This window comes from Necator americanus, chromosome II (assembly GCF_031761385.1).
Source record: "Necator americanus strain Aroian chromosome II, whole genome shotgun sequence".
NCBI classification, from domain to species: domain Eukaryota; kingdom Metazoa; phylum Nematoda; class Chromadorea; order Rhabditida; family Ancylostomatidae; genus Necator; species Necator americanus.
Genome location: NC_087372.1, coordinates 37801631 through 37827116, shown reverse-complemented (window position 1 = coordinate 37827116; position 25486 = coordinate 37801631). Strand labels below are relative to the sequence as shown.

Sequence of the window (25486 nt, the reverse complement as noted above, 5' to 3'; positions counted from 1 at the left end):
AACAAATAGGTTCAAGCGACAGAGTAGGTAGGTTCCGAATAGTTGGATATTCTAGGAGTCTATGGAGGTCTCGCTTCTTCTTCATTTCATGAAATTATTTATATCATTCAGTATTGAACGAAGGAAGAGAATAATCCTACCACGAAGGTCAATACAAGTGAACTCAGCAAGTAGTAGCAACGCAAACTAACTTTTTCTCTTGACCATTGTCCTGAGAATGGCAGAATAGTCGGAATCAGACTTACTTATCTTTTTTTTCCTCTTGTTTTCTGAACCTAAACCCTTCATTTCTCGTCAGAGCACATCTCAGCTGGGCGTATAGGTGAAGCTTTAACCCTTCCCCTAAATCCACATGGCTATCGTCCAACAACTGCTGTGTCTTGGATTTGACTTGAGGTTATATGCGTCCTTCACCGATTATTTCTTCGATAACGACAGATCGTAGAGGTGGTGGAAGAGAAGTGACATAGAACTACAGTTGTCGAGTCTGAGTCAGTCCGACCATCTGGGCTACAATACATCAAACAACACACGCATACAAGCGATAGGATCTATCATAGCGAAAATCTCCACGCTATGACCTTGTTGATTTTTTTTCTCTTTCTGTGGTTGCAGACTACAGTTGTGAATTAACGCCGAAGCGTACGAAGTCGTAGAGCTTCCTGTGTTAATTTCTGAGGTTGACGTTACACCTATCCAATATATACGTACATATCCACATTTCTGTACTGTAGCTCATCCAATATTGTTTAAAAACAATCAAGATTTTAAGAAAATCCTCCAGATCACACATAAGCAACGGCACTTATGTTTATCCGAGCAGACGCGACGCGCGTTTGATTTGAGCAGATTTAGAGCAGCGTAGGATATTTCAAGCGATGGGAATTCCTTTCTTTGCAGCGGAACCGTAGCGGTCGCCCCGTCAAACCTGATTTTCTGCTCCTACAAGTTGCTTAGCCTCCATAAACTTTTTTTTATTAACAAAGTGCGAGCATTTTTTTTCCATCAAATGGATAGATTAACTAGAGATTTATTCCATTCTTGCGGTAAGGTTGTAGATTTCTCGGGATTTTTTTTCTACAGTTCCATTGTGGCGATTTTTTTTTTCGTTCATGAGCACACATTCATTCTCATAGAATCGTTTGCAGAATCATTTATGAGCATGCAATCTTTTCATTCCTATGTTACGACTCGTTTGTAGTGATTGTGATTCTGTGCACTTTTAGGACATATGTGCTTCTTCATCTGCATGCACCATTTCTAAGCAGCATCTCCTAGTACTGTAGTTTCTTTTACTGATTGTACTTTTGGGAATTTCTTGATCGCTGTAGTCATCAACGTTGCTGAAAACGTCGTTCCCCTAGCTTCTGTGGATTACCCAGTTTTTTTTCACACGAGGCTACGGTCAATGAGCCATCATGCATCAAACTCATCTGACATACTCCCAATTTCTACCCAAGAAATATATAGTAGTAGGGTCAAAACAACATGAAGCACGGTGCAATTGCGTACGCGGCTTCTCCTGAGGCGGTGCGGTGGAGCGCGTAGCGGTTAGGAGCCTGCTGCGACCCTTGCTAACACCACTCATCGCTGCAGTTTGCGAAGCGGTCCCACCTCGGTTCCAACTGCTGCCTCCAGCGCTCCGTTTCGAGCGTGTACGCACACACGCTGCACCGTGCTTCATGTCGTTTTGTCCCGATTATACATTGAAAAATCGCGAAGCGAGAGTAGATTCCCCTCCTCTTCGCCATCTATTTCTTGAGAATTGAAGCTAATGAATACCACACTAAATTAGGGAGGATTAACGAAAAGAAAAACTCGGTAAGAGCTCCGCATTATTTCGCAGTTGACAAATTTGTGTGCAAAATTGCGAGTTGCGGTAACATTCACCTTCCTCCTACCCCTCTTCCCCTCCCATTCCGTTCCCCTCAAGGGACATAAGATCGATATAAGTACATATATTTCAATACTACCATAGAATTTCTGGATATATGTATCATCAGATGAGCTATTTCACGCCGGCGGCATCACAACGAACGACTCTGCCGCGTTTGCAAAATGTCGGCGACGTCATAGATAGAATCTGCAGCAGCACTGTGCACTCTAGTATCGATTCCCTATTCATCATCTAATTCAAATGAGACACTTATTTCTTTCTAAAGTAAGTGAAAACTGTCACAGTGTCATTGATTAATGTATCCAGTCATCGACGCAGGTCTCAGCACGATTCCAGCCGAGAAGTGCAACGGGTAAAGGTTCTTAATTAATTCAACATTAAAGATTGGATAAATTTCCAAGGGAAACACATTAGAAACGACTATTGAAAGTTAACATAGTTTACAATTTTACAGTTTACAGTGTTATTATTTCTACTCACTACTGTTTTGATCATCCAATTAATTAGAGGTAGCATGGACGCTTATTGTTTTCTTTTCTGTCATAGCTATTTTTAATTGTTGTATCCGTGGTTAACCATTTCTTATAGCGTAAATATCCTCAAGGTGGGCAAGTTTTGAGCCAGAGGATAACTTTTGGGGAGGGTCCCACGATGGGTCTACGATGAATACGACCAAAACATGTGGTCAAAACGGCATAAAGCTCGGTACAGTTGCGTAAACGGTTGCGCTCGAAGCGGTGCGGTGTGGTTAGCGGTTGCGATCGACGTAGGACCATCGCGACGTGCAGCAGTGAGTGGTATAGCAAGGGTCCCCTCCCCTCAGGTCTTAAACGTCACGTCCCATCGCACCGCACACATCACGGAATTTTTCTCAAATTCTCAAGCGAGCTGTAACCAATTTTTCCCCCTTGTTCGTAAAATCTCTGATGCTAAGCGTGTCTATAATTCACGGGCCATTTGGTTGCTTGTTTAGACTCCTACGCTCTGCTTAGAGAGTTGCGTTCTTTTGCAATAAACCTTCCAATGCATAAAAATGTTAATACACCACATTTAGGCCATTAGTCGATTCTTCGGGAGTGCATAAATTGGCACTTGGTTGGATCGTGTTGTTGTTCGAAGGCGAACACGGACGGCGGTAAATGGTTTCGGCGCCTAGGAATTTCTCGCTTGCGAACGAATGGTGCTTTTTTACGGTTTCGGAGACAGCCATACACCAACAGCATTTTCCATGCAGGACGTGCACAGCGCGCCGATTGACGCGAGCGATTCTTCTCGGGACGTCCGTCCCCGTCTAGTCAATTTTTTCATTCTTCTCAATTATTGTCGAGGTGTATATTGGTTTGCGGCTTTGTGCCGTCGAATTTGTGAAAGGCTTAGCAGAGCGCGGACGTTAAGAAGTGCAATTCGGCTGTGAATCTAATTAGGATCTGAATGGAGGGTTTTTTTTTCTTTTTTCGGTGCCGCCACTTGTTCAATCATTGTTGGGTTGTTGAATAGGTTACGTGTCGCAGACTAAGACCAGTTGGTTTCTACTAACACGAACGTTTCGAATTTAAATCCAGTTTCGTTTGAGTTTTTCAATAATTTAAACATAGTAACTACGTTAGAACAGATGAGAAATGCGAGAGAGTAATTCTATTCATTTACATGATGAAACAAATCGAGAAAAGGGAAAATAATGGAAGTTCGATGACCGAAAACCATGACCTAAGAGATGCGGTCGTGATTTCCATTATTTTCTTGGGTGTGTTTATTTTTGTGGGCGGATGAGACCGAATTTCTTGTGATTGGTCGATTTGGTTCTCCTCATCGGATTTGTATAACCATTTCTCTGTTTTTTCTTTCTTTTTCTCTGTTCACGTCAATGTCGTCCTAATCAATCTCTTTTTTCTAACACAAACTCTTTTTTTTCGATCGAAGGTTAAATTTTAGCCATAGAGGACCTTTCTTGACGGTCATTATGGCTCCGCATCGTTTTCTGTCATAGTTTTCTCTCTTAGGTACACCTTCACAGCATTTTCTTTACTAATTTAGTACGTTCTGTCTATTTTTTACGGCATACATTGGTTTCAGCATGGTACTGGCGTTGGATCACACCTAAATGCTAATGTTTGTTCTCGTAGAGATCAGATTTGTAATTAATCCCCGGGCAGAGTTTCAAGTTTTTTCTTTCACCATTTCATGGATGTATAGGGAATAATTGCGCTGTTTCCGTGACCTAAGGATTTTTAAGTACGTATCTTCACACAATGCAATACTTTCAACTTCCACAATAGTCGTTCAAAAAATTTGAAAACACAAAACTTTCTACATCCACTAATTGTTCTCGTTTTTTCCCCTAACCAGTACTGGAATTTATAATTATTGATTTGAGGAGAAAGAACGTCATTTGGTGAGCGGTTTGCGTTCACTTCCGCATTTTCTTCACATAATCGACTAACACAACTGCTCACATCAATATTATCCGCGAGTTCTGTGGATTTAGCTGAAAGGAAAGTAAATGAAAATAGAAACCTGGTTTCGTTGTTTCGTTCTCTCCCTTCGACACTTGTCTCGTAAAAAATATTTTTGTGCCATGAGACAAAAACACGAGCTTAAGGACACCTGACGTAGTATATGTGTTCCGCTTAGTTCATAATTCATCCAGACGAAACATGACGTCATTCAGAGTCAGATGACCGTGACCGCCGCTTCTTGATGACAATATCATGTGGTGCTATCAAATCAAGTGAATCGAGTAAATATCACAAGGATCATTCTCATTCTCCATCACAAGGATTATCAACGAGCTCCTACCCACCGGGTGGATTCCGGTCGTAATAGGGATTCGACTTCACTTTCCCATAATTTCGGCCAACGTTTGAATCGAGGCTATCGTTCAAACGTATCGACGAAGTCTTTGGACGTTTTCCTATTCGCTTGTTGAAATCTGGACAATAAATCCTCGTACTCTGTTCTCTCATGTTTTTATGACTCAAGACTTTTTATGACTCTGCACTGACACTTAAAGCAACCATCGATGAGATCAACAATTATTTTATTTATAAGACTTGATCTGCTTCATTGTAGCTCATCCTGCCCGATAGTCTGTCTAAGTATTTCCATTTCAGTGAGTTTATGATTATTGTTTTATTATCATTGTTTATTAATACATAAATAATTGACAATTATTAATTATTTGATTTTTATGATTAAGGCTTTTGTCTTAGTGATTTTGAGGCCGGCTTCATCAAACGAGAACTTCTCAAGCGTTTTATGGTCAATTGTCAGGCCTAGATCATGTCAACTTAAACTTAAATCAAATTAAATTTGAATTAAATTAACTTAAATTTAACATAAAGGTTGCTTTCCACTCTCTGAGCTTGATCTGTTTCCAGGCGATGGATTTAAATGCAAATCTTCGAGGAAAACATAGGTTACAACTAAAAACAGCCCCCTCATTTCGATCGGTTTCCGAAATGAGGTCGCTGCATTAGTACTCGTACAGTGAGGTCTCCTGATGGGAATCGAAACCAGTGAAATTTCTTCAAACAACAAGTACTAGGCCTGATTTCTTTTCTTGGTTAAGTTGAAGTAATGCAAATAACTGGTTCTACAGTACGTCAGCCGCCTAACTGTTGTCTAATTCTCTTCATACAGACAAGCGAACTACATCTATCCTTAATTTCCATTTTGCCGAATCAGAATTTTATGTTTCCTATTCTTTTTTTTTACTTTTGCTGCTCTAATCATTCACGGTGGTCTTCCTTCCACATATTCGACAAAGGACGGTTCCGGTGCTTTCCTGGATAGTCGACCAGTGTTCATGTCACTTTAGATAAGGCGTGACAACCATCAGCATAGCTAAAAACCACGCGCTCTTCCTTATATAACATGAGCACTGATTTAGTCATCCAGATACAAAAAAAAAGAAACCGGCACGACTTGCTTTTGGTTTGCGCAGATTTCCAGCTGAATGAACTCGGCAAAAATGTTCGTCATTCGTCCTGAAATGAAGACCTATCAATTTGATACACGTGCGAGCTACCTGTTCTCGGCGAAGAGGAATAAAGTTGAAGAAGAAGAAATTAGGGAGAAATTTCTGTATCTTTCCAACGAATTTAGATGGGTAACATCGGGAACAGCGCAAGCTCCTTTCCCACTGGTACGAAATTGTGTTCGATGACGTTTCATCTTGTAGTGGTGTACTCGTTCACCTTTTTTTCCCTCGAGAAAAGTATCGATGGAGTAGAAACACAACCTCGGAACTGTATGAACATACGTGAAATCTTTGTCGCAACCACTTCGTGTATACAGTGCTTCGTTTTTAGGGCACGTTTTTCGTTCTCGTATGCATCAAAAGAGTCGTTGAAGATCTTGTAGTTTTTTTCTTAAATGTAAGAGTGCATATTTCACAGATTGCAACCATTGCATGCACGAATAACGATGAGATGGTTGTTTGCATTCAGTGAAGTAAAAAAAGCAGTTAGTGAGATGAAAACAAGTGTTGGAATCGAATAAATGGCTTCTGTACTTGCTGCGATGAACTGCTTCCATTCCCAGGTTTCGCTTCCTTTTTTTTGCCTCTTTCTGTTTTTTTTTCTTGGAGGGAATTTCAGTTAGTTGAAGTTGTTGTACATCTACATTTCTTGGGATGATTCGAACAGTTAAAAGTTAAGTTAAACATTATTTTACATGATTAGCTTTTCTTTATTTCCTGAAAATTTCTCTTTTCCTTATTTCTCGTCGGTAATTCTCATCGAATACGACTAAACCTATCAGATGTGCCTAGAACTAAAAGTAGAAAAAACTGAAAAGTAGCAAGGCGTTAAAGTGCTTTTTTCTTTTGATCAAATGAGCGTATGGATTAAATATGCGTTAAATAGAACATTTTATACATATATGTGTGTATGGACTGAGAACTGAAAATGCGTAACGGTCTTCTACGCTATTTTCGTTTTTTTTTATTTTGTGAAACTAAGTATTTTTTTATTATCAAATAGAACCGATTTATATGCATGTATATATGGATTGCTGCCTGAAGAAGCGTGTGTAATCGATAACATAACATTGACATCATTTTTTTTACGAGTTATATGTTGGTACTGCTGCGAAGCTGGATAATTTGGCATTTTATCCTCTTCAATTTCTTTCTTTTCTTTTTCTCCTTTTTTTTCTGTTCTGTTTCCTTGTTTTTGTTTTTGCTTTTAGAACGACAGCGATGCTGGATTGACCTGCTAATGCAGCGGCGAGTGACACAAATTATCGGATAGTGGTGGCGAGAACGAACACCTCTCATTAGTCGCACCCTCTATCTGAACAGCTCCGCTGCACCTGTGTGTACGTCAGTAAATAACTGCTTTCCGGTTCTCACGTATCAACGGGATATGTATTTGTTTGTATTGAGGAACGTGATTTTGACGCGCTCTAATTCCTCTCGGAGATTATCACCTTTCGCTTTATATCACTCTTACAGAACGATCTGTCGTGCTGTTCAGTTGATAGGATCAACATACAATCCAAAACATGAAGAAAAAACTAATAACAATAGTTATTATTTCTACGTGAATCGACGTTTTTTTTATGCAATTTAACCTCACTTTTTGATTACGCAGATGAACAGGCAAAGAGATAGGAAACGCAAACTAGTATCTACGTAATGACAGTCATATAGCCGTGTCTCCACCATCAAATACCATCCAATTGTTCCCTATGTTGCTGTTCAAACAACTATTGTTATATTGAAATGAGAGCTAAAAGTTTTTTTTTCTCACACCTCGTATGGTTTCCCATAGCATCATACAATAATACAAAATATAATACAAAGTACATGAAATATATCATATATGGCGAAGATGTCACTATAAGTAGTAGAGAAAACGTTAACAACTAGTATCCTTGTTACGTGGATTTTTATTTACATATGCAACTTACAATTTTTGCTAATAACTCAATGATATTATACAAAATTTTTGATGTGAAAACTTCCCTTTTATTTTTTTTTCAGTTTAGTTGAGAAATAAAGGTTGAACTCCTCCGGTGTACGAGTTAATCTCATCATATCCCTAATATGCCCATTTATTTACGGATACAACCACTGGTAAACATCTGCGCTTGCAGAAATCTTCATTGTGGGAAAGATGTGGGATCGTAGAAAAGTCGATAAACAAACGAGGTTAAGTGTGTCAGAACAGCGCAAAATACTGGTAACAGTGTTTAAAGTAATTAAAACCAAACCATACGCCAGTTACTGCCTGATTTATAATTTTTAAGACCCATTCCTGGAGATGACCGTATTCAGTTTGTTCCGACAATGTTTCACACAAAGATGAACAATTGTCAATCGATGAATTTTCACATATTTCGTTCACATGCACCAATTCCTCTTCCATCCATTTTGAGCGAAAGAAAAAGCATAGTGTTTGCACTAATGCTAGTGACGATCGTATGCAGTTGCATCTTTTTGAACGAGGAATTCCCGCAAGTATTGCCATTTTCTAACGCGAATCTAAAGATTTGTATTTTCCTGGTTGCTTTTTTTGCTTTGACAATGTGAGGTTCTTTTTCGTTTCCTTATGATTTTACTACATATTTCAAGTTGCTACAATCAGTTTCTGATTTAAATCACGGAAGCAGTTCGAGAGAAGGAAAGTTTAAGACAAAAGTGGACTCATCAAATATTCGTCGTTCAACTACGGTTCGTGCTAGACTTGTGTTAAATTGCGGTTTAATGCAACCACATTTCCGAGACGTGCATACGTCACCTCTTGTCATCGCTCTAGATCACGTTCTATTGAAGTGCGTGTGTACTCTTGGTCGGTCTTGGAGCTCGCCCCTCAACGGCGGATCGCACCCTCTTCTGCAAATTTTCCTATCAGGTATTCGGCTGCTTTTTTGCGGATTCTTCACTACTAATGCATTTGTATTTGTCATCTTCATCATTCTGAATGAGTTGTGAGTTGCGTTCGTGTCGTTTTAATATTTTTTTGAGTTTTCCAGGGATTAATTTTCATTCCTAAATGTCCTTATATCCATCGCTACATTTCTCGAAGGTCTTCATCGTCATCGCTAGACATGCACACATCTGGCTGCATCGCCAGTTCTTCAACTTGCATAAACGATTTTTTTTTGGTTTGCGGTCGCTGTTCCTGCAACATTCGAATCTGTTCGTTCCTAATTCGATTCGAATTTTCTCAGCTGTGCACTGAAGAAGTACTTCTGTTGTTCTGTCCGACCGACGTCCGTTCCGTCGCCGTAGCAGCAGCAGCAGCAAGCGGCATTTGCACGTTGCCTCTGTTCGGCTATTCTCAAAGTACAACCAGCCCATAAACCCCTGCTCCGCCTCTCGTTCAGAGCACTGCAAGTCGACTTTTCTTCCAAATATTCTCCTCCTAAGAATTTGTCTTCTGTGGTGAATAGCACCCGAGAAAATCTGACGAGTAGAAATCTTCGATGTTCCCCTTTTTCGACTTGTGCTTCCTTTAGCTTTGTGGCGATCTACATGTTTCTTCTCTTCAATCTTGACCAAAATTGAATGCACAATCTTGTTTTGAAGCCGAGCACTCCAGCCTAAAAAGAGCGAAGAATCAAACCAGAATTCGTTCTGATTCTCGTGTTCTTGCCAGTGTTTTTTCCATGGTCCGCGTATCTTCTCCTGTCCTTGGAGACACAAGATAATGCGGCTCAGAATTCGTGTTTTCATGAATTACACAGTTTTTATTTTTTAGATGTTCTTTTCACGACAGAATAGTCTCAGAATTTATATACAATTCGGAGGTAATCTTCACTTTAGCACTGTGCAAAAACCATTAGTGCTTACCTCACCCCTGGAACTTCATTTCCTTAACGAAATTTTCTTCTAACTGACTCAATCGGATACTTCGGAGTCTTTGGGGGTCCCTCTCTGTTCTCCTTCTTATCGCGCTGCTTACGAATGAAATAATTATCCCGGACGTTCTTCCTGAAACTCGTGTAAGCTTTGTGTTTCTCTTTGCAGCTGCATGAATTCTCTGCTCCTTGCAGTCGAATGAGCACTTCATCATACTTTTTTTCTTTCAGGTCAGGCATCTTAACTTTCGAAGAAAAAAATTAACGTGGCGCAAAGCCAACTGCTGCAATGTGGCCTGTTGTGTTTTTTTAACGCATGAAAAAAAGCTTGCTCAGATCTTGAACAATTGCCCGAATGATGTGATCCGTTCGGAATCTTTTCTGTTCACTTCGTGTTCTGCAGTATTCGAGTGCAAAATTCTTTTCGACTCGCCGGCTCTGTCATTTATTAAGCTTAGGGAAGAGAAGAAATCATAGCAAAATCTCTTGAATTCGGACGTCCAAACTTCTGCTCGTTCACTTGTCATTTCTTATACTTTCTGGCTGCCAATTTTCTTGACTTCTCCTTCTGCTGAGAGTGCTAAGAGTTTATTTTTGCAATTTTGCAGCACCCAGAATCAATGCCAGGCGTCTACTTTGCAATTCCATCACGGATTTCACTTCTTGCTTAACTCTTTCGTGTGAAAATACTGCTGGAATGTTGCACTCTACTTCATCCACTCACGGAAAACAACCACAGAAGTCAAAAGAGTCGTGTTGTTTATCTCTTACGCGTTTCTTTCTTCACTATTTTAATCTTTCAACCTGATTTTCCATTATTCTTTCCATTTGAATTGATTTGAAGTTTTGCCTAACGTTCGTGTGAGGGCGTTATACGAGTAATGTGCCCCGAAATGACCTGTATGACCGAGCCGAGCCGATAACCTTGCGCGGCACGCACACATGCCCAGTCCAACCCCCATCCTCCTTCGTCTACCGATCCCGGACTACGTCAGCTCTGCCGTGTATCATTTGAAATCCATAACCATAACCAGAAGTGGACTGTTTAGGGTTTTCTTCAGCTGTTAGCTGAGCGTTCGTCGCTGTTAAATCTATAGATTTTTCTTGTGGTTACTTGATTTGAGAACAATCTTGCGTGGCACTTTACGTAGTGTGTACATCAACTCTTTTATGAGTCCTTTGCACCTGAAACCCCTTTCGAAGCCGTTCCCCCCTTCTCTGGTAATAACTATTTTACATAGTGCAGATGGCGACGACCTTGTGCCACATCGAAGACCCATGCATAATCGCTGTCCGTTCGTTCGTTCATTCATTCGACTACCCCGTTCGCAGAATTCTGTAAATAGGAACGTATAATTAGATCACAGAATTAAATGTTCTTATTTTTGATACACTTCCATAGTGGCCTAATTATGTCATTACGTCTTTAGAAAGCCCAGAACTTTCGTGTAATTGCGGAGAACAGCTAGGTTTTATCCTCACCCTAATTTGTGACTACTATTTGCAAATTATGATGCAGATATTGAATTGCTTAATTTTTTGAACCACAAATTTTTGTAAGGGTTTTTTTTCGAGGTTTTGAAAGGAAGAAACAGTAGCATCGCGAAAACTCGCGGTTCAGCGTGAAACTACCATTATCAGTTCTTTTCCTGTTCAATTTATCACTTTGCGCCCAATATGATCAATTGTAGGTGGCCGCGGGATCTTATTTACACCGGAAGCTAATTCGCGAAGTAAAGGAGACAAAATGTACTTTATCGAAGGAACTCCAGTCAAAGTGTTTTTTACTTTCTCATTTTTCTCTTCGATTAAGGAACTCATTTCCCAACCCATATGTTCCATTTTAAAAAGTACGGATCCTCGAGTGTTGAGTTTCTTTACTATAGCATTCTTTACATAAACGGTTCGTCTATTCGTTTTATTGAGTCAAACTAATTTGGTCCACAATGCACCTGTCGTTAAGACTCTCCAAGCCCCCTTCGCTAAATATTCACGAGCACTGAGTTTTGTAGGCACATCACATCCATTTTTCTGACCCTAGACGTTTTTTTCCACGTTTCGGGTGAAAATTTCCCCAATAGATTCAGAAGGAAAAGATGATGTTCGAAAGAAGTGACCATATTGCTAGTTCGATCTAGCTAACTTGAAAAACTTCACAATGGGAAAAAAGTCAGGGAAGTTGAATTTTTTTTCATCTTTTGCGGAAGAGGTTTCCAGTTTTCTTTACGATTCATTTGCAATTCGACCATTTTATTATCTTCTTCAAAGAAACAATAGTCCTTGGAGCAAAATCGGGCTCCACAATCGTCCTTATTCTTTCACTGTTTTTCCGGATTTTTAACCGCGTTTCGTTCATTGCATTGGATAAGCACTTTGTTGTTGGCGTACGATTGGAGGGTGTCACACTCATATTTGTCGGCTCTGCTCTTCCTTCTCGCTAGCCGTCTGTTTGTTAACAGTTCGTGCACATGCCAGCCTTCCTGTACGACTTTTGTTTGATCTAGCTCTGCATTCTGCTTGTGATAACCGGATATTCGCAGAACTATCTTCATTTGTCGACTTTTCTGGCAGATGTAGACAACGGCAGCTGACTTTCCTCATTAATTACATTCTTGATTAGTCTTGAATCCTCTGTCGTGCCTGCATTTCATCCACGAACACCTGATCGCATGCGCCAAATTCACTCTAAGTCACTAGTTTCCAGACAGACTATACACAGAGGAAGTGCATTGTCCTTTGGAATGAACAGTGCAAAAGTACTACCTACGCATCGTTGTGCCCTGCATTTGTGCTGGTCCGTAACTGCACAATCGATCAAGTTCTTATTGCAGGAAAGTTGCATGTGACGGTTTTTCTCGCTTTGGGCAGGATACTTTGCAGTCGTACCAAGTGCTGCAATCTGAAAAATGTAAGCTGTCTTAGATTTGCTGAGCAAGGTTTACTTCCAGATTTGTTGAATAGCTTTCATTCTGCGTAATTAGGGGCAATACCAAACCGTTGTTTAATATGGTATTAATTCCCGTATTTTGTACTAAATTCTGTGAATAGAGTTGTAGTTATTACCAGGGTTATTGTATAGTTATATACGGAATTAAAAAACAAATGTGTTTTTTTCGTAGCGCAAAACAAAATTGACGTGTCGATGTTTTGGGTCTTAATCAACTAATATTCAAGAAAAAAGGAACTGATCTTTCTTCTAGTTGGTTTTCCTCAAAAGAAGCACTGAACGGTTCGAAAAGCACGTATTTACGGTTAATTCGAAGTAAGAAAGCGACCATAACTTTTGCTACGAATAATATTTTCGGCAACTGTTGGGAACGTGATAGTTTGTTACTGTTTTGTTGGCGGGATTTCTCGCACCCATCATGAAAACAACACACATCGTCCATGTCCGCAGTGCTAACTTGAAAAATAGAACTGCAGAGAATATTCATAAAATAATAGAAATAATATTGGACTTTGCTGCACTTTTCATCTCTCTCTCTCTAAATATAAATGATTTAACCGCGTGCAATAGAATTAAGTGCATACGTTCTGAGAACCGTGTTCGAGTCTGTGCGGTAATTACAGTTCTATTGCGTCTAGATTGATTCCTCTAATTGCTCCACCGTTCTGTTTTCATTGTTTTCCATATTCTTAAACGGTTTTTTTTTCTGACCGCTTCATATAATATTCTATCTTCATCGTTGTTCGATCATTTGAAATTCGGTCTTTTTTCATCATGATTGCTGAAACATGGCTTAGTCGTGTCGTATCCGCTTGTCGCCTTAATTGTTCGTGCGCAGTTTTTAGGCAAAATTATATTTGTACAAGATAAGTGTAGCGTTTGCTTTCAGATCGAGCCATCTTCACAGTGTTGATTTTATTATCCGAAAGCAATCCACACAAACAAACTCATGGTGCGGCTGCAACAGTCCTACTCGCCGCATTCGGGTGTACTACCCGAACGTGCACATTTCGCTGTAGGATTTGGTGCAGAATGTCGTGATGGCCGTGGCGATTCACGAGATCGAGATCCAACCCCTGGAGGTCCTTCACTCTTCCAACCAGGTGATCGCATAGTGGACGAGTACTCGAAGGAGGAGTTCCATGTCGATCAGTTTCTTGGGAAGGTTGGGCGCGTTCTCTTTCTTCTCTTTTTTTTTATTTCTTTACGACTTTGAAATCACCGCAAGATTCGTATCGAATGAAGATCGATATTGATTGCGCGGATACGTTCGGCCGCTGTCTGCGCACCTAATGACATTTGCATAGTGAGTGGATGACGTCGACTCGGAACTGTCATTGAGGTTTAGACAGTGTTTGCAGCCGGGTTTATGCGGCCAGTATAGCGCGCAACTACCACTAATCTCATCTCGGGCCAGGCTCTCACTGCTTGGTACACTAATTAAACTTATGCATCAAAAGGAAGTGGGGAGTGCATTAAAGCTTTGGTTCTTATAGTTTTGTAAACATTCTGGTTGGTTTAGTTTTTGTGGGAACAGAGTTTGATAGGTATTTGAGATGAGAAAAAACTGCAACAGCACACTAGTTGTTTATAATATGGGTCTCTTGATACGCGGCTCACCAGTTTTCAACAGGGTGCTGTTTTTTTATCCTATAAAAAAACATCTGGTGCAAAGGACATGGTTTATTTTTTGAATGATTTTACACACACTCGGTTTAATTTTTGAAATTGTTGCTGCTTTTCACAACTGCTCTCAAAAAAACCACCGTTATCCAAACTTATGGCGATACATATGTACAGATTTCAAACTATGCTTAGTATGAACCAGGCTTCAATAAAGTTTTGACTTTTCGTAATCTATTTTAAGGTTTTTAAAATGAAGTATATTAGGGTACTGGACATCCGACAACACGTTCTCACTATGCTATGCGAAAACTTAATTTTAGTACTTCAGTGTCTGCTGTAATAGACTAGATTGTTGCATGCAGATCTTTTTCTTCGATGTACACAGTGCATCAAAGAAAAAGAAATTGAATGATGAAAGCTGCCATGTTTTTTGCTGTACTCTGAAGTGGAACAATGCGAACAGTTGTGTTATGAAGAAGTTTTAGGGCGGATTTGCTGAATGCTTCGCGGTCAGATCGAATCGTTTTCGTGGTCAGTTCGCACTGAAAGTGGTTGAAAAAGCGAAGCTTAAAGATCCTTCATATTCCAAGATGCACCGAGAAATCAACCTACATAGGTATGTTCTAAAATGATTCGTTTTTCCTTTAATGTTCACTTCTGGATAGAAAATGGCGTAGGATTCATAAAACGATGAAAAGAGCTCGCCATCAGCGGACAGGTTTCATCCACTTGGAATAATACCGTTAAGTGCTTCGTTTGAATCGTTATATTGCGATCAATCATTAGTTTTGTTTGCATGCAGCACCATGGCTAGTCTGCGACTATTTGTGGACGGATATATACGTAATGACTGAGGGACTATGATGAACTCTTATTTGTTAACATGTAATAAACTCATGAAATACGTTAGAAGTTCCGTTAATATTTCAATATTTTGATAAAATTGAATGAAAATCTATTGCCTTCAGACTTCGTAATGGATTGAGGTTTGATTATGAAGTTCTGTTTACTAGACTTACTCTACGGTTTGAATCGACTGTACTTTTTATGGATTTAAGGCGATTACCTCTTGCATATATTCATGAGGTTGATATAGTGAGGAAAGTGTAGGATTTTTTTGGTGGCGAGTATAGGAGTGAATGCACGGAAGGCATTCGTTCTACGTGCACGTATGGTCTGAAATTAATGCTTGTTTTCGTAGGGACTTCTATGTTTCCTGACCACAACTGCTAACCAGAAAACAACGGTTTTCTGAGTGTTTTACTACTCGATAGACGCCTTTGGTTGAACATATCAACATCACCATACCATGTTCGATAGTTTACTGATTTTTTTTCAATTTTTTTTTTCAGATCAGTTTCTCATCCGAATATTGTGCGGTTACGCGGAAGTTTCCAGGACCGCCAATACTTTTTTCTTATCATGGAACTGTGTCGAGAGCAAACCCTTCTTTCGCTGATAAACCAAAGTAAACGTAAGTTCCTGAACTCTTTCCAGCATTCTCCTTTTGATCTTGTCTTAAAAAAGTTAAGTTTGTAAGTTACGCCAGTAGTGCTACTTTGTGTAGCTGGCACCACACCCCACTTGATCGTATGCACACTTCCATGTTTGCGAATTTTTGTACTAGTACTGTTGTAAGAGGCCGCTTGTCAATACAATTTTCGCTTACTGTTTGCTCTTACAAATCTTTCGTGCTCCACTTGAACGTGACAAATAGGTTCGCGAACGGTAGCAGATCCGTAAAACAAAAATAAGTGAAGAATCTATCAGAAACAGTTAGTGTTTTCCGAAAAGCAGTGAAGAATGACGTTGGAAATCTATGAGATATAGGTTTTTCGCGGTTTTTTTTTATTTTATCCTCCTTTCGCTCTGATTTCATCGAGGAGAGGGAATGACACGAGGAGCCTGAAATATTATATTTATCGGTTTTTTGAAAGGTTGTGCCAGTTGCTCATTGTATTGGATTTAATAGTACAAGGAAGTGCACTGCACCTAATCAATAGGCTTGAAAATTGAAAAATGAGAACTGAGTAAAGATCGTGTGATTTTTGAATTCACTAATGAATACTCAGTCATAGCAAACAACTCGAATAATGCCAGTTTACATTTTGAACTGGAAAGAAGATTTGTGTTGCACAGTTTCCTGGATTTACTATGATGAAGGGCGGGTAGAACGCAGTTGGTAAAAGGTTCCAATGTGACTGCACGATCGGCGGTTCGATACTGCCCCAGTAGCAACCGACGCATCGCTCATCGCTCTGGGATAAATTGGTACCAAACTTGTCTGGGGGATAAAAACTGTGAGTGGAGAGCTTTGCTCACCCTCGCAAGTCATTCTGGTACTGTGCACTCGTTCATAAACCTCAAACAATAGTAGTTGATGTAGGGATTTCTTTTGCTTGACTATAAGAACGTTAGGCCGCGAGTATAGTTTTATTAACTGCATTGAACTATAAACTATGAAGCAAAGACAAACAACAACTATGAAACAACAAGAACAAACAACAAACTAGACATTGAACTATGAATTCATAGTCTCGTTCTCTTTTTTATGAAAAATTTTTATCGCTTTTAAAAATTCTTCTTCTTTCATGAGATTCATGAGATCACAGAAGAACAAAGAACAATAAATGGCTGGCTTGATTGTGAAAAGAGAACGTCTTTCCATGATTTTTTTTTGTTCCTGTAGGTTGATGTCGTCAGAGGAAGGAATTTTGTTGGAAATCAATTTCTGGGTGCAACATTCCCTACGAAGAATCTATCTTTAAAGACGAAAGCTATAAATTTTATCACTTATTGTCCTTTTTATTAGGTTCACCTTATTAGATAGTCCTTGTAGAGGGAAGTATAGGAGTGTCTGCAAGCGTAATAACCGGCTTTTGATGTGAAATTTTTCCTTTCTAGATAAAATGTGATGTGATTACAATCACATAAACATGCATAGATTGCAAGCGTGCTTCAAATTAAGCGCAAACGATCTTTCTTTTTTACATAGGAATCCATTGGTGTTGGATTCGAGTGCATTAATTAGTACCAAGGACAAACACATAATGGAAGTATTGGATGTCAAAGTCAATCACTATGCTTCATATTATTATAATGACACTGCCATGATTTCCGCGCATGCTACGCAGTTTTTGTAGAGGCACCAGTTGACACCGCACCACTTGAACCTAGTAATGGCGGTTACTATAACGGCACTTATTTCCTACAAAAAAAAAGTGTTTTTTTTTTGCGACTGCAACAAAAAATGGACTCAATACTCATAGAGAAAAGGAGTATCTCTAATTCTAGTTCTTATTACAGGAGGTTATTTATCTGAGTATGAGAGCAAAGGCTACATGGTTGGCATTCTCTCAGCTGTCAGATATCTTTTGGATAGGAACATACTTCACCGAGATCTTAAACCAGGAAATATCCTCATAGGTTTGTATCTGGCAACGATTAAAAAGGGATTCAATTTTTTCCTCGCAACGAAAGCTAACGTTTAGGGGCAGACGGCCAAGTGAAATTAGCGGATTTTGGCTTAGCTATTCTCAAGCAGGATTTGAACCCAATGAGTGTCAGTGGGACGCCGAACTACCTCGCTCCCGAGGTTTGTTTTTAGCGGTCATTTTGTGTTTGGGCGACTTTCGAACTGTTGATTCGTTAGAAAAGGGAGATCATAGTAAGTAGAAGACTGACATATGGATAGAAGACGAACAGTAGGATTTTTTTCTTTTCTTTCTTCGTTTCTCTATTTCCGATATCGCTACTGTATTTTCATTCGATAGCTCAGCAAGCGTTTTTCGTTCCAGATATTGATGAAACGCGGTCACTCCGAGTGCAGCGAAGTCTGGTCGATCGGTTGTATGTTATATTGTATGCTGATTGGAAGGCCTCCATTCGAATCAGAAAGCCTTGACGAGACCTATGCAAGAATACAAGCTGGCCAGTATTCTTACCCTCCATGGTCCAAAATTTCTGATGAGGCTCGAGACCTTATCAACGCGTAAGTTTCTCACTTTTTGGAAAACGAAAAGTTCCCTCTTCTGATTTTCATAGTGGTTTCAATCCTTCTTTCACCAGTGACCATTTAGCTGTCTCATACACTCAGCCAATTTTCGGCCAACTATAAGGGAAATCCAAGAAGATCCTTGGATTAAGATGAGCCATCCCGTTCCGGAAAATCTATTGCTGAGGTTAGTGAGTCGGATTAACTTCATATTTCATAACTTTGGGGAAGATTTCCTCTAATTGGTTCGTTTACCCACGAAACAAATTGAATTGTTCGCCTTAAATATGCAAGCATGTGTAAGCTGAAGTATTTTTTTTAGAACAAAAAGTCTGAAAGACCTATCAAAACACGATGCTAACGGGAACGTCATCAGTGGTAAGCCGCATCGTCCTAAGTCAACCTTGGACTTAGCCTCAGCGGGAGCGGCCCTCAATAAGGTAAACATTGGTGATCAAATTTTAAATGTGCTTCATATTTGAACTGCGTTACTTGTGGATAAATCTCAGTCGAAGATCCTGTGATTTCAGTCACGACGCAAGTCCATAATAAGCACTCATGATTCGGGATTTGGCTCCGATCCAGACATGTCACGACGTCCTGCTCTGGCAGCTGCAGTAAATGGCTACCTCAGCGATATTGGTGCACTTTTAGGTAAGATACGTTGCGAAAAAAACCTTTAAATTGATGCAACTGAAGCAATTTTATAGGTGGTGCGTGCGATTTTGCACTGGAGCCATGCCCATTACCTCCTGTGTTCGTCTCAAAGTGGGTTGATTACACGAACCGACGAGGGTTCGGCTGCCAGTTCAGCGATGGATCTGTTTCCGTGAAATTCAACGAGGGGCTTTGCTTGAGTTGGCCGTAAGTTTTTAGCTCTGTTGATTGCTTTATTGTGTTCAGGTGCTTCTTCCTTCTCTAGAGGGGCCATTTGATGACGCATTTTTTCAACGTTTCCTAGGTTTTTCCTCCTCATTTTCGTAATTGTAGGGCAAATTCGTCGACCATCATTTATGCGCAAACTCCATTTTCTTCTCCACATGCCGTTCATCCAGCATTTCTACAAAATTCGGGCCTTACACGTACTCATATTGAGGTGAGTGAAAAACTTTATTTGCAGCAGTGCTGCTTCAGAAGTTTCGAATTTCTTATTCCTCTAATTCTGAGCTTAAAAACCTTCTTACTTTATGTTTAGTCCTGTAATTGTCCCGTTAATTAGGACTTCTTTTCTTTCCTTTCTCCTTCTGGTGAAGTTAATTACTTTGCGAAGCTGCACCCCATAGATTCGTTAATCTAGGTGGCTCGCCAGTACCGCGAATACATGGAGCGAGAACTAGCTGACACGGATCTACTCATGTCACAAGCATCTCGTAGTGCGGCTATGTCGTCTTCACATAGTCCACCTTACCTTGTCTTCACTCATCTTGGCTCTGACTGTCTTATCATGGTGTTCAGTGATGGAACAGTTCAGGTGAGTATATCATTTAGTGTTCTTGCTGATATCTCCATTCTTCAGTGCGAGTTTTACCTTTTTATGACTGAGTTTTAAGATTTTTAAGAGCTACAACTTGCGCATATTTAGGTTAACCTCATGAAAAAACGTTCGAAAATTGTTCTCTGGAGTGGCGAAGGCGGATCAGCTGATAGTGGCGACTCCAAATACACATGTATTGCAATAATAGAGCGCGGATTCGCTCCTTTTGCGTATCGTATACGACCTGGACATATGTATGGTCTCGAGTTACCTCAGAGGTACTAATTCTAGAAAGTCCTTTTTCCCAATTATTTTCAAGCTATGACCTACTCAATAATAATATTTTCAGTCTGGAGGATTCTTTATTCGTAGTACGCCGGGCGCTGAATATGGAGTGTGATTTTCTTCATGTTTCTCGCAGACCTATTCAATCAACAGAATGCTGAGCGTTCTGAACATTACTCATTCATCATCTCCCTTTCTCTTACCGTAGACCAATTGTGGTCTTTATTTGGGTTCTCGTTAGCCTTTCTGCGATGCTCATTCCTTAGTTTATCAATTTCTCCTTGTGCACACTCAACATACGTGCTCGGGTCCATACTTTCGCTCTTTGCCATTGAAGTCTTTTCGCTCTCGTTCGGGTCGTCGCGTTTATGTACTGTTCCGCGCGAAAGTGTTCTTTCTAGGCGGGCATCTTTTCCAGATCTTAGGAGAAGTTTGTTTTGCTGTACATCGAGAAGTCCCTTTCATTGGCGCCGATGTATAGATCGACATGAGGTACTCGATATCGACACGATATCGTTAACCAATCATAAATGAATAATTTTACTTTTTATTGTTTCTAGAGAGTTTATTCTTTAAATTATTTTAATATGAATGTAAGAATTGTGAGCTGAGTTAACACTCCCATTTCATGAGTCCAGAAACGATGGACGGATGAATGTATCTCTTATCATCTTCAATCTTAGCACTGCCACTGAAATGCTACGATAGTTTCGTTTTATCGTGCGTTTGTCAGCTTTGTGTTGCACTTGTATCTTGTAATATGTAGATAGCTGAAATTTCATTCTAGAAACGAATCTTCACTATTTTCTTTGTTCTCATCGTTATGCGCCTCTTTCGTTAAGCATTCGATTCATCGTTTATTTGCTGCCAGCATGATGTCCTCATGTGGATACCAATCATCTCAGCCAACATCTCTTCCTACTCTCTCTGTCCCACATCCCCTGACCACGGTAATTTCGGGTATCCATTGCAAATCTGTATAGTTGTTTTTGTTCACATAAATATTATTAATGTTTTCTACTTCTACTTCTATCACATGTTAGAAAAATAACATGTGGATATTTTCTGAGGACTCAGTCAGCCGTCTTCTTAACCATAAGAATGGACCAGCATTATTAAGTTGTTTGGAGGAATCAAAAGTTAAAGCATTAGGAACTCTGGGGAGTGACACGTAGCTATCGGAGTTCCTAATAAGGGATGACGATTTCAATACTTTTCCATCAGCTTTCGCTGATTTTTTCAGCGAAAGCTAATGGAAAATTTAGTTCGGATTGCACAAGATAAAATAGACTTTGGCAGAAGTGAAGTGAATTGAGTCTTTGAAAGTAAATTGACACTCTGATTACTGTGCATATGTTCCTTAGAATAAGATTTATTTAGCCGAAAATGGCAAATGTTATTGATATTTCGGTGTGCAAAGTATGAAAAAACTTTTTCGCAAAAAGTTGCATTAACTTCATCCAACGTTATCCGATTCCAGAGCAATAACTGGGTTCGGGCCTAGACTCGAAATAAAACTAGCACAGCTTGAACTACGTCAAGAACCGGAACTAACACATTAATGTGTAGATAGAACTAGTTGAAAAGTATGCGCAACCTGAAACTGTGGAAAAAAGTGTGAAAAGAATTGTGACAAGAAAAAGCTGCGAAACCTGTATTGAATGCAGACATAAAAGATCCAGAACTCGACGGGTTCACAATAATTCTCGTCTTTAGGTTAGGGCAGTTCGCGGAATCTCAGCGATATTTTGCGGTTCATGACATAGGTAAGGGAAACCTAACTTATTAGTTCAATTGGTAAGTCAAGCGAAAAAAAAAAAACGAATAAATAGCAGTGGGACAGACAGTGCCGGAGAAATATGCAAAGGAGAAAGTGAAGAATACAAACAAATAAATACGTAGCAACTGTTTAAGAAAAAAGAAGGGAAGGTGATAATCACAAGATGTGGTTTCAGCGAAATATTCCTGACACGAAGACGGTTCCTGTTACCGTAGAGCATATTTTGTCCGTGTCAACATCAAAGTCTTGCGAATCAAGTGTTTGTCCTAAGGAGGGAGACTGTTTAGCTTTTCCTGTGATTTGTCACATTTCTCATTTAGGATCCAAATAGCTCTGATTCACGTGCTCTGGAATGGAATCGCGATGATTCTCACTTGGCTCAGATGCAAGTGTTTTGAGCGATTTCCTGCGGTATCCATGTGCCTCCTTCCAGAAGTCGCAACAGCATACCCAGAAGAATTAGGGAAGTGTGAGAAATCTCCTGTTTGAATGGCTTTATGTTAACTGCAGATTTTTTTGACGACGTTGATCGAATTTCTCTTGTATTGTATATCTTGGAAAACATTTGCACTAGCCAGGAAGATGGCAGCATTTTCTGTCATCAAAAAGTGGCAGCTGCCAGCAAAGACCATAGGACATTGTACAATAATCAGCTGTTGGCTGTCATCAATCCATTGAAGTTTTTAAACGACTTTAAAAACTTTGGAAGTCATCGTAATATGAAATCCAAAGGATCCTTGTGAAAGGACCTGAATAGTGCTTTCATGAGAGGACAAATGGTCCCTGTGATTATTTCTCTCGAAATCAATTTTTAGCTGATGAATCCGATAGAATTGGATTTTTCTTTTGAAGTTAAATGAATTCGACTGATTAGTTGTCAAATACAATCCTCAAACATTTGGAAATGCAACTTGTGCACCGATCTACTTCGATTACGACTTAGTAAAGAAAATCTTTCCGAATATGAAACAAAATAGAGGAATCTCGGCACATCATTATAGTTTCATACAGGGATTCTTGTATTTTTACCAACATAAAAATGTTGGAAATGGATATCCACGAATGAGAACATTCTCCAGCTAGTATTCCATAGTCTAATTAAACGGGAAACGTATCCGAGCAATTGATTTAAAGCGTTGTTACTTCCAAAAAGTGAGTGCTTCTGTAATTTAATTGCAGTAGACAGCACATAAACGTTGACCCAGTCCAGTTACATTAATTTGCTACGAAGAACTTATTCTAGTTAAGAGTGCACGAGGAACTTTATCTCTTTATTTCTGCACTTTTCCACAAGTCTTAATCTAATTTCTACATGTGGTGAAATCTCAGAGAGAAACTATGCATATTGGTAGGTCTTGTTAAGGATGTTAGTAGATTAGGATAAGACAGTCCCCTGGAAACGTATAAATCATGCAAGGTAAGTGGACTTCTTGAAAAGGACGATTTTAAACATCTCAATATTCAGTGTATATACCATAGAGGCTGGAAATTGATGCGAAAGAAGTTTCCGCTGAAAAAGCAATACTTGTGTATCACCATATTTGTTGAAATGATACACAGGACCGGTTTCGTGCATGCATTCTGTGGCATGAACGACCAAAAGTATTTGCAGCAATTGTTAAGCAAAGGGAAGGGCATAACATGTTTATGTTGCTATGTGATGCAAGATAAACACTTGAAAGAAAGAACGGCTATAAAGCGGATGGTGACGAACTGGTTTGAATTGATTTGTGCAACATCTGCACATTCTCGGTGTATCTACACAATTTAAAAAAAAAGCGAAAAAAAAGCACAATGCAACCAATGGGTGGGTCCCGTGCGATATCCGTCAGTTTGGGCAGTAGATGACGTCCGACATGTGAGCACTGCCGCAGTTGCACCAAACAACCGAAATTAAAAGCAGCATACCACAAATCTGAGCAAAGGCTGGCGCGTTGCAATTGAAATGGTCGTAAAGAAACGTCTTCCACACCATTTTTTACGACGATTAGAGAAAGATGAACTGAATCACCCCCGATGCCGCAATCTACAACCCAATCTCTAGATTTTCCCGCGAGTTCCCTCACTAGGTCAGATTCGTGATATACTGCCTTTAAAGGCATCACCCCACGAATCTGAGGTGGTACGGATTTCAGGTGGAGTATTCTTATACGGGATCGTAGATTATGGAGAGAAGGATGATTCCGTCCATTTCTTCCTAATTGCCGTAAAAAATGGCCCGGACGATACGGCTTCGGGCGATCCGGCGCGCTATTTTCTACAACGAGTTCGACTGGAGCGTGCCAGTCTTGTGCAGGCGCCACATCTTCCGGACCGTTTTTTTTTTACGGCAATTAGGAAGAGATGGAGGGAATCACCCTCCTCTCCATAAATCTACTATCCCGTATAAGAATACTCCACCTGAAATCTGTACCACCTCAGATTCGTGAGGTGATGCCTTTAACTTATCCATTCATTGATAGTCTAATTACGGCTCCAACGTTCTGTCCGAACTTTTGTAATCCACAATCCCCTCAAAAAACAAGACCACGACAATGGACTCTGGCAGAAACTTATTTTTCACAAGAATACTACGTTCACAAGAATGCTGACCATGGTAATTAAGCAATGTTCTAGTTGTAAAACTGGATCTGTTTGAGGATAAAAAGCACGCGATAGAGGTGGGCAGTAGCAGCATGATGAATACCAGAGGCGGTCGCCAAAGCTGTTTTTCTCGTTAATTGCCCTCAGAAGTGAGAGAAAAAAAAGCGGAATTATTGTTTGATTACAATTATGTCACAAAGATAATTGTCACAAAAGTTCTACAAAAACACAAAAAATGAGGTTTGATGGAGACTGCAACTGCAAACGAGACGATTGCGACGACATAAAATGTGTGAGAATAGAAATTTCAATAATTTTAACAAATTTATGACAAATTGTAGCTCTAGAACGAAAGTTAGTTCACCTTCTCCAGCTGTATGCAGGTGCCCCAACGGCATCGCTGGAATGTTGCGTTAATGACCGGTGCAAACCGACGTGCTATTGGACGTGTGCTGTGAGTTCAACGCTCTAACCTCCATAGGGTTCCTATGTTCAGGATTCTGGTACAGAACAAGCATGTGGGTATACAGTATTAAAGGGAAGTGATACGGTAGCGCATGTAGTTTAAAATTTCGTTCATTGTTCCTATGAGTTTCTCATACTTATAATGTCGATTTTTAAAGATCAGTTTTCAGAAACGTGATCACGTCTTTTGACCTCTGATCCTCGGAGAAGATCAGAGACCTCCGCAAGTGATGACTCTCAACAAGTTTCCTCCAATACCTCTATTTCATCTTTCTTCTTTCGTATTATTCTCGTTTCTTGACACCGATGTCATGTATTTTGTATTATGCAAATATGTATTAACTATTTACCCGCCATCCTGTTCCATAAAATGATAGGGGCTCGAGTTTCTGTTTGTAAATAACCCGCTAGAAATATTAATGAATTGTTTTTTTCTCTTTAAATAAACTCAATGAAGCAATGTTTTTTCTCAAGGAATTCCAGTTTGTAGCAAAGAGAACACCATATGTTAGGATCTCATAAGACAGACAGACTCAGACATTTACCTGTTTAGAATTTATAGTTCTTACTTCCTACAACTCTGTTAAGAATTTATATTTCTTACAGAGCTTAGTATTAAGTGTAAATTG

At 39.7% G+C, this 25486-nt stretch overlaps 1 protein-coding gene across 3 annotated transcripts; it reads left to right on the top strand.

The window, feature by feature from the left end:
* Nucleotides 1-2576: 2576 nt before the first annotated feature.
* Nucleotides 2577-25048, top strand: RB195_020704 (uncharacterized protein; the record flags this gene model as incomplete). 3 transcript variants are annotated; one of them, XM_064189118.1, is made up of 23 exons in its annotated part: nucleotides 2577-2694; nucleotides 4272-4289; nucleotides 4566-4710; nucleotides 12535-12611; nucleotides 13540-13602; nucleotides 13670-13815; nucleotides 14762-14892; nucleotides 15629-15750; nucleotides 17583-17702; nucleotides 17768-17871; nucleotides 18074-18267; nucleotides 18356-18457; nucleotides 18593-18710; nucleotides 18801-18924; nucleotides 18981-19134; nucleotides 19261-19366; nucleotides 19568-19741; nucleotides 19853-20022; nucleotides 20094-20138; nucleotides 22130-22278; nucleotides 24776-24815; nucleotides 24889-24910; nucleotides 25028-25048. In XM_064189118.1, 23 exons carry the CDS (start codon nucleotides 2577-2579, stop codon nucleotides 25046-25048), a joined length of 2463 nt encoding a protein of 820 aa, XP_064044998.1. The 3 variants fall into 3 exon arrangements, with proteins under 3 accessions (XP_064044998.1, XP_013298299.1, XP_064044999.1); XM_013442845.2 differs by lacking the exons at nucleotides 2577-2694; nucleotides 4272-4289; nucleotides 4566-4710; ... (3 more) ...; nucleotides 24889-24910; nucleotides 25028-25048 and having other exon boundaries at nucleotides 13600-13815; nucleotides 20094-20190; XM_064189117.1 differs by lacking the exons at nucleotides 2577-2694; nucleotides 4272-4289; nucleotides 4566-4710; ... (16 more) ...; nucleotides 24889-24910; nucleotides 25028-25048 and adding an exon at nucleotides 20913-20989 and having other exon boundaries at nucleotides 24776-24864.
* Nucleotides 25049-25486: the final 438 nt, after the last annotated feature.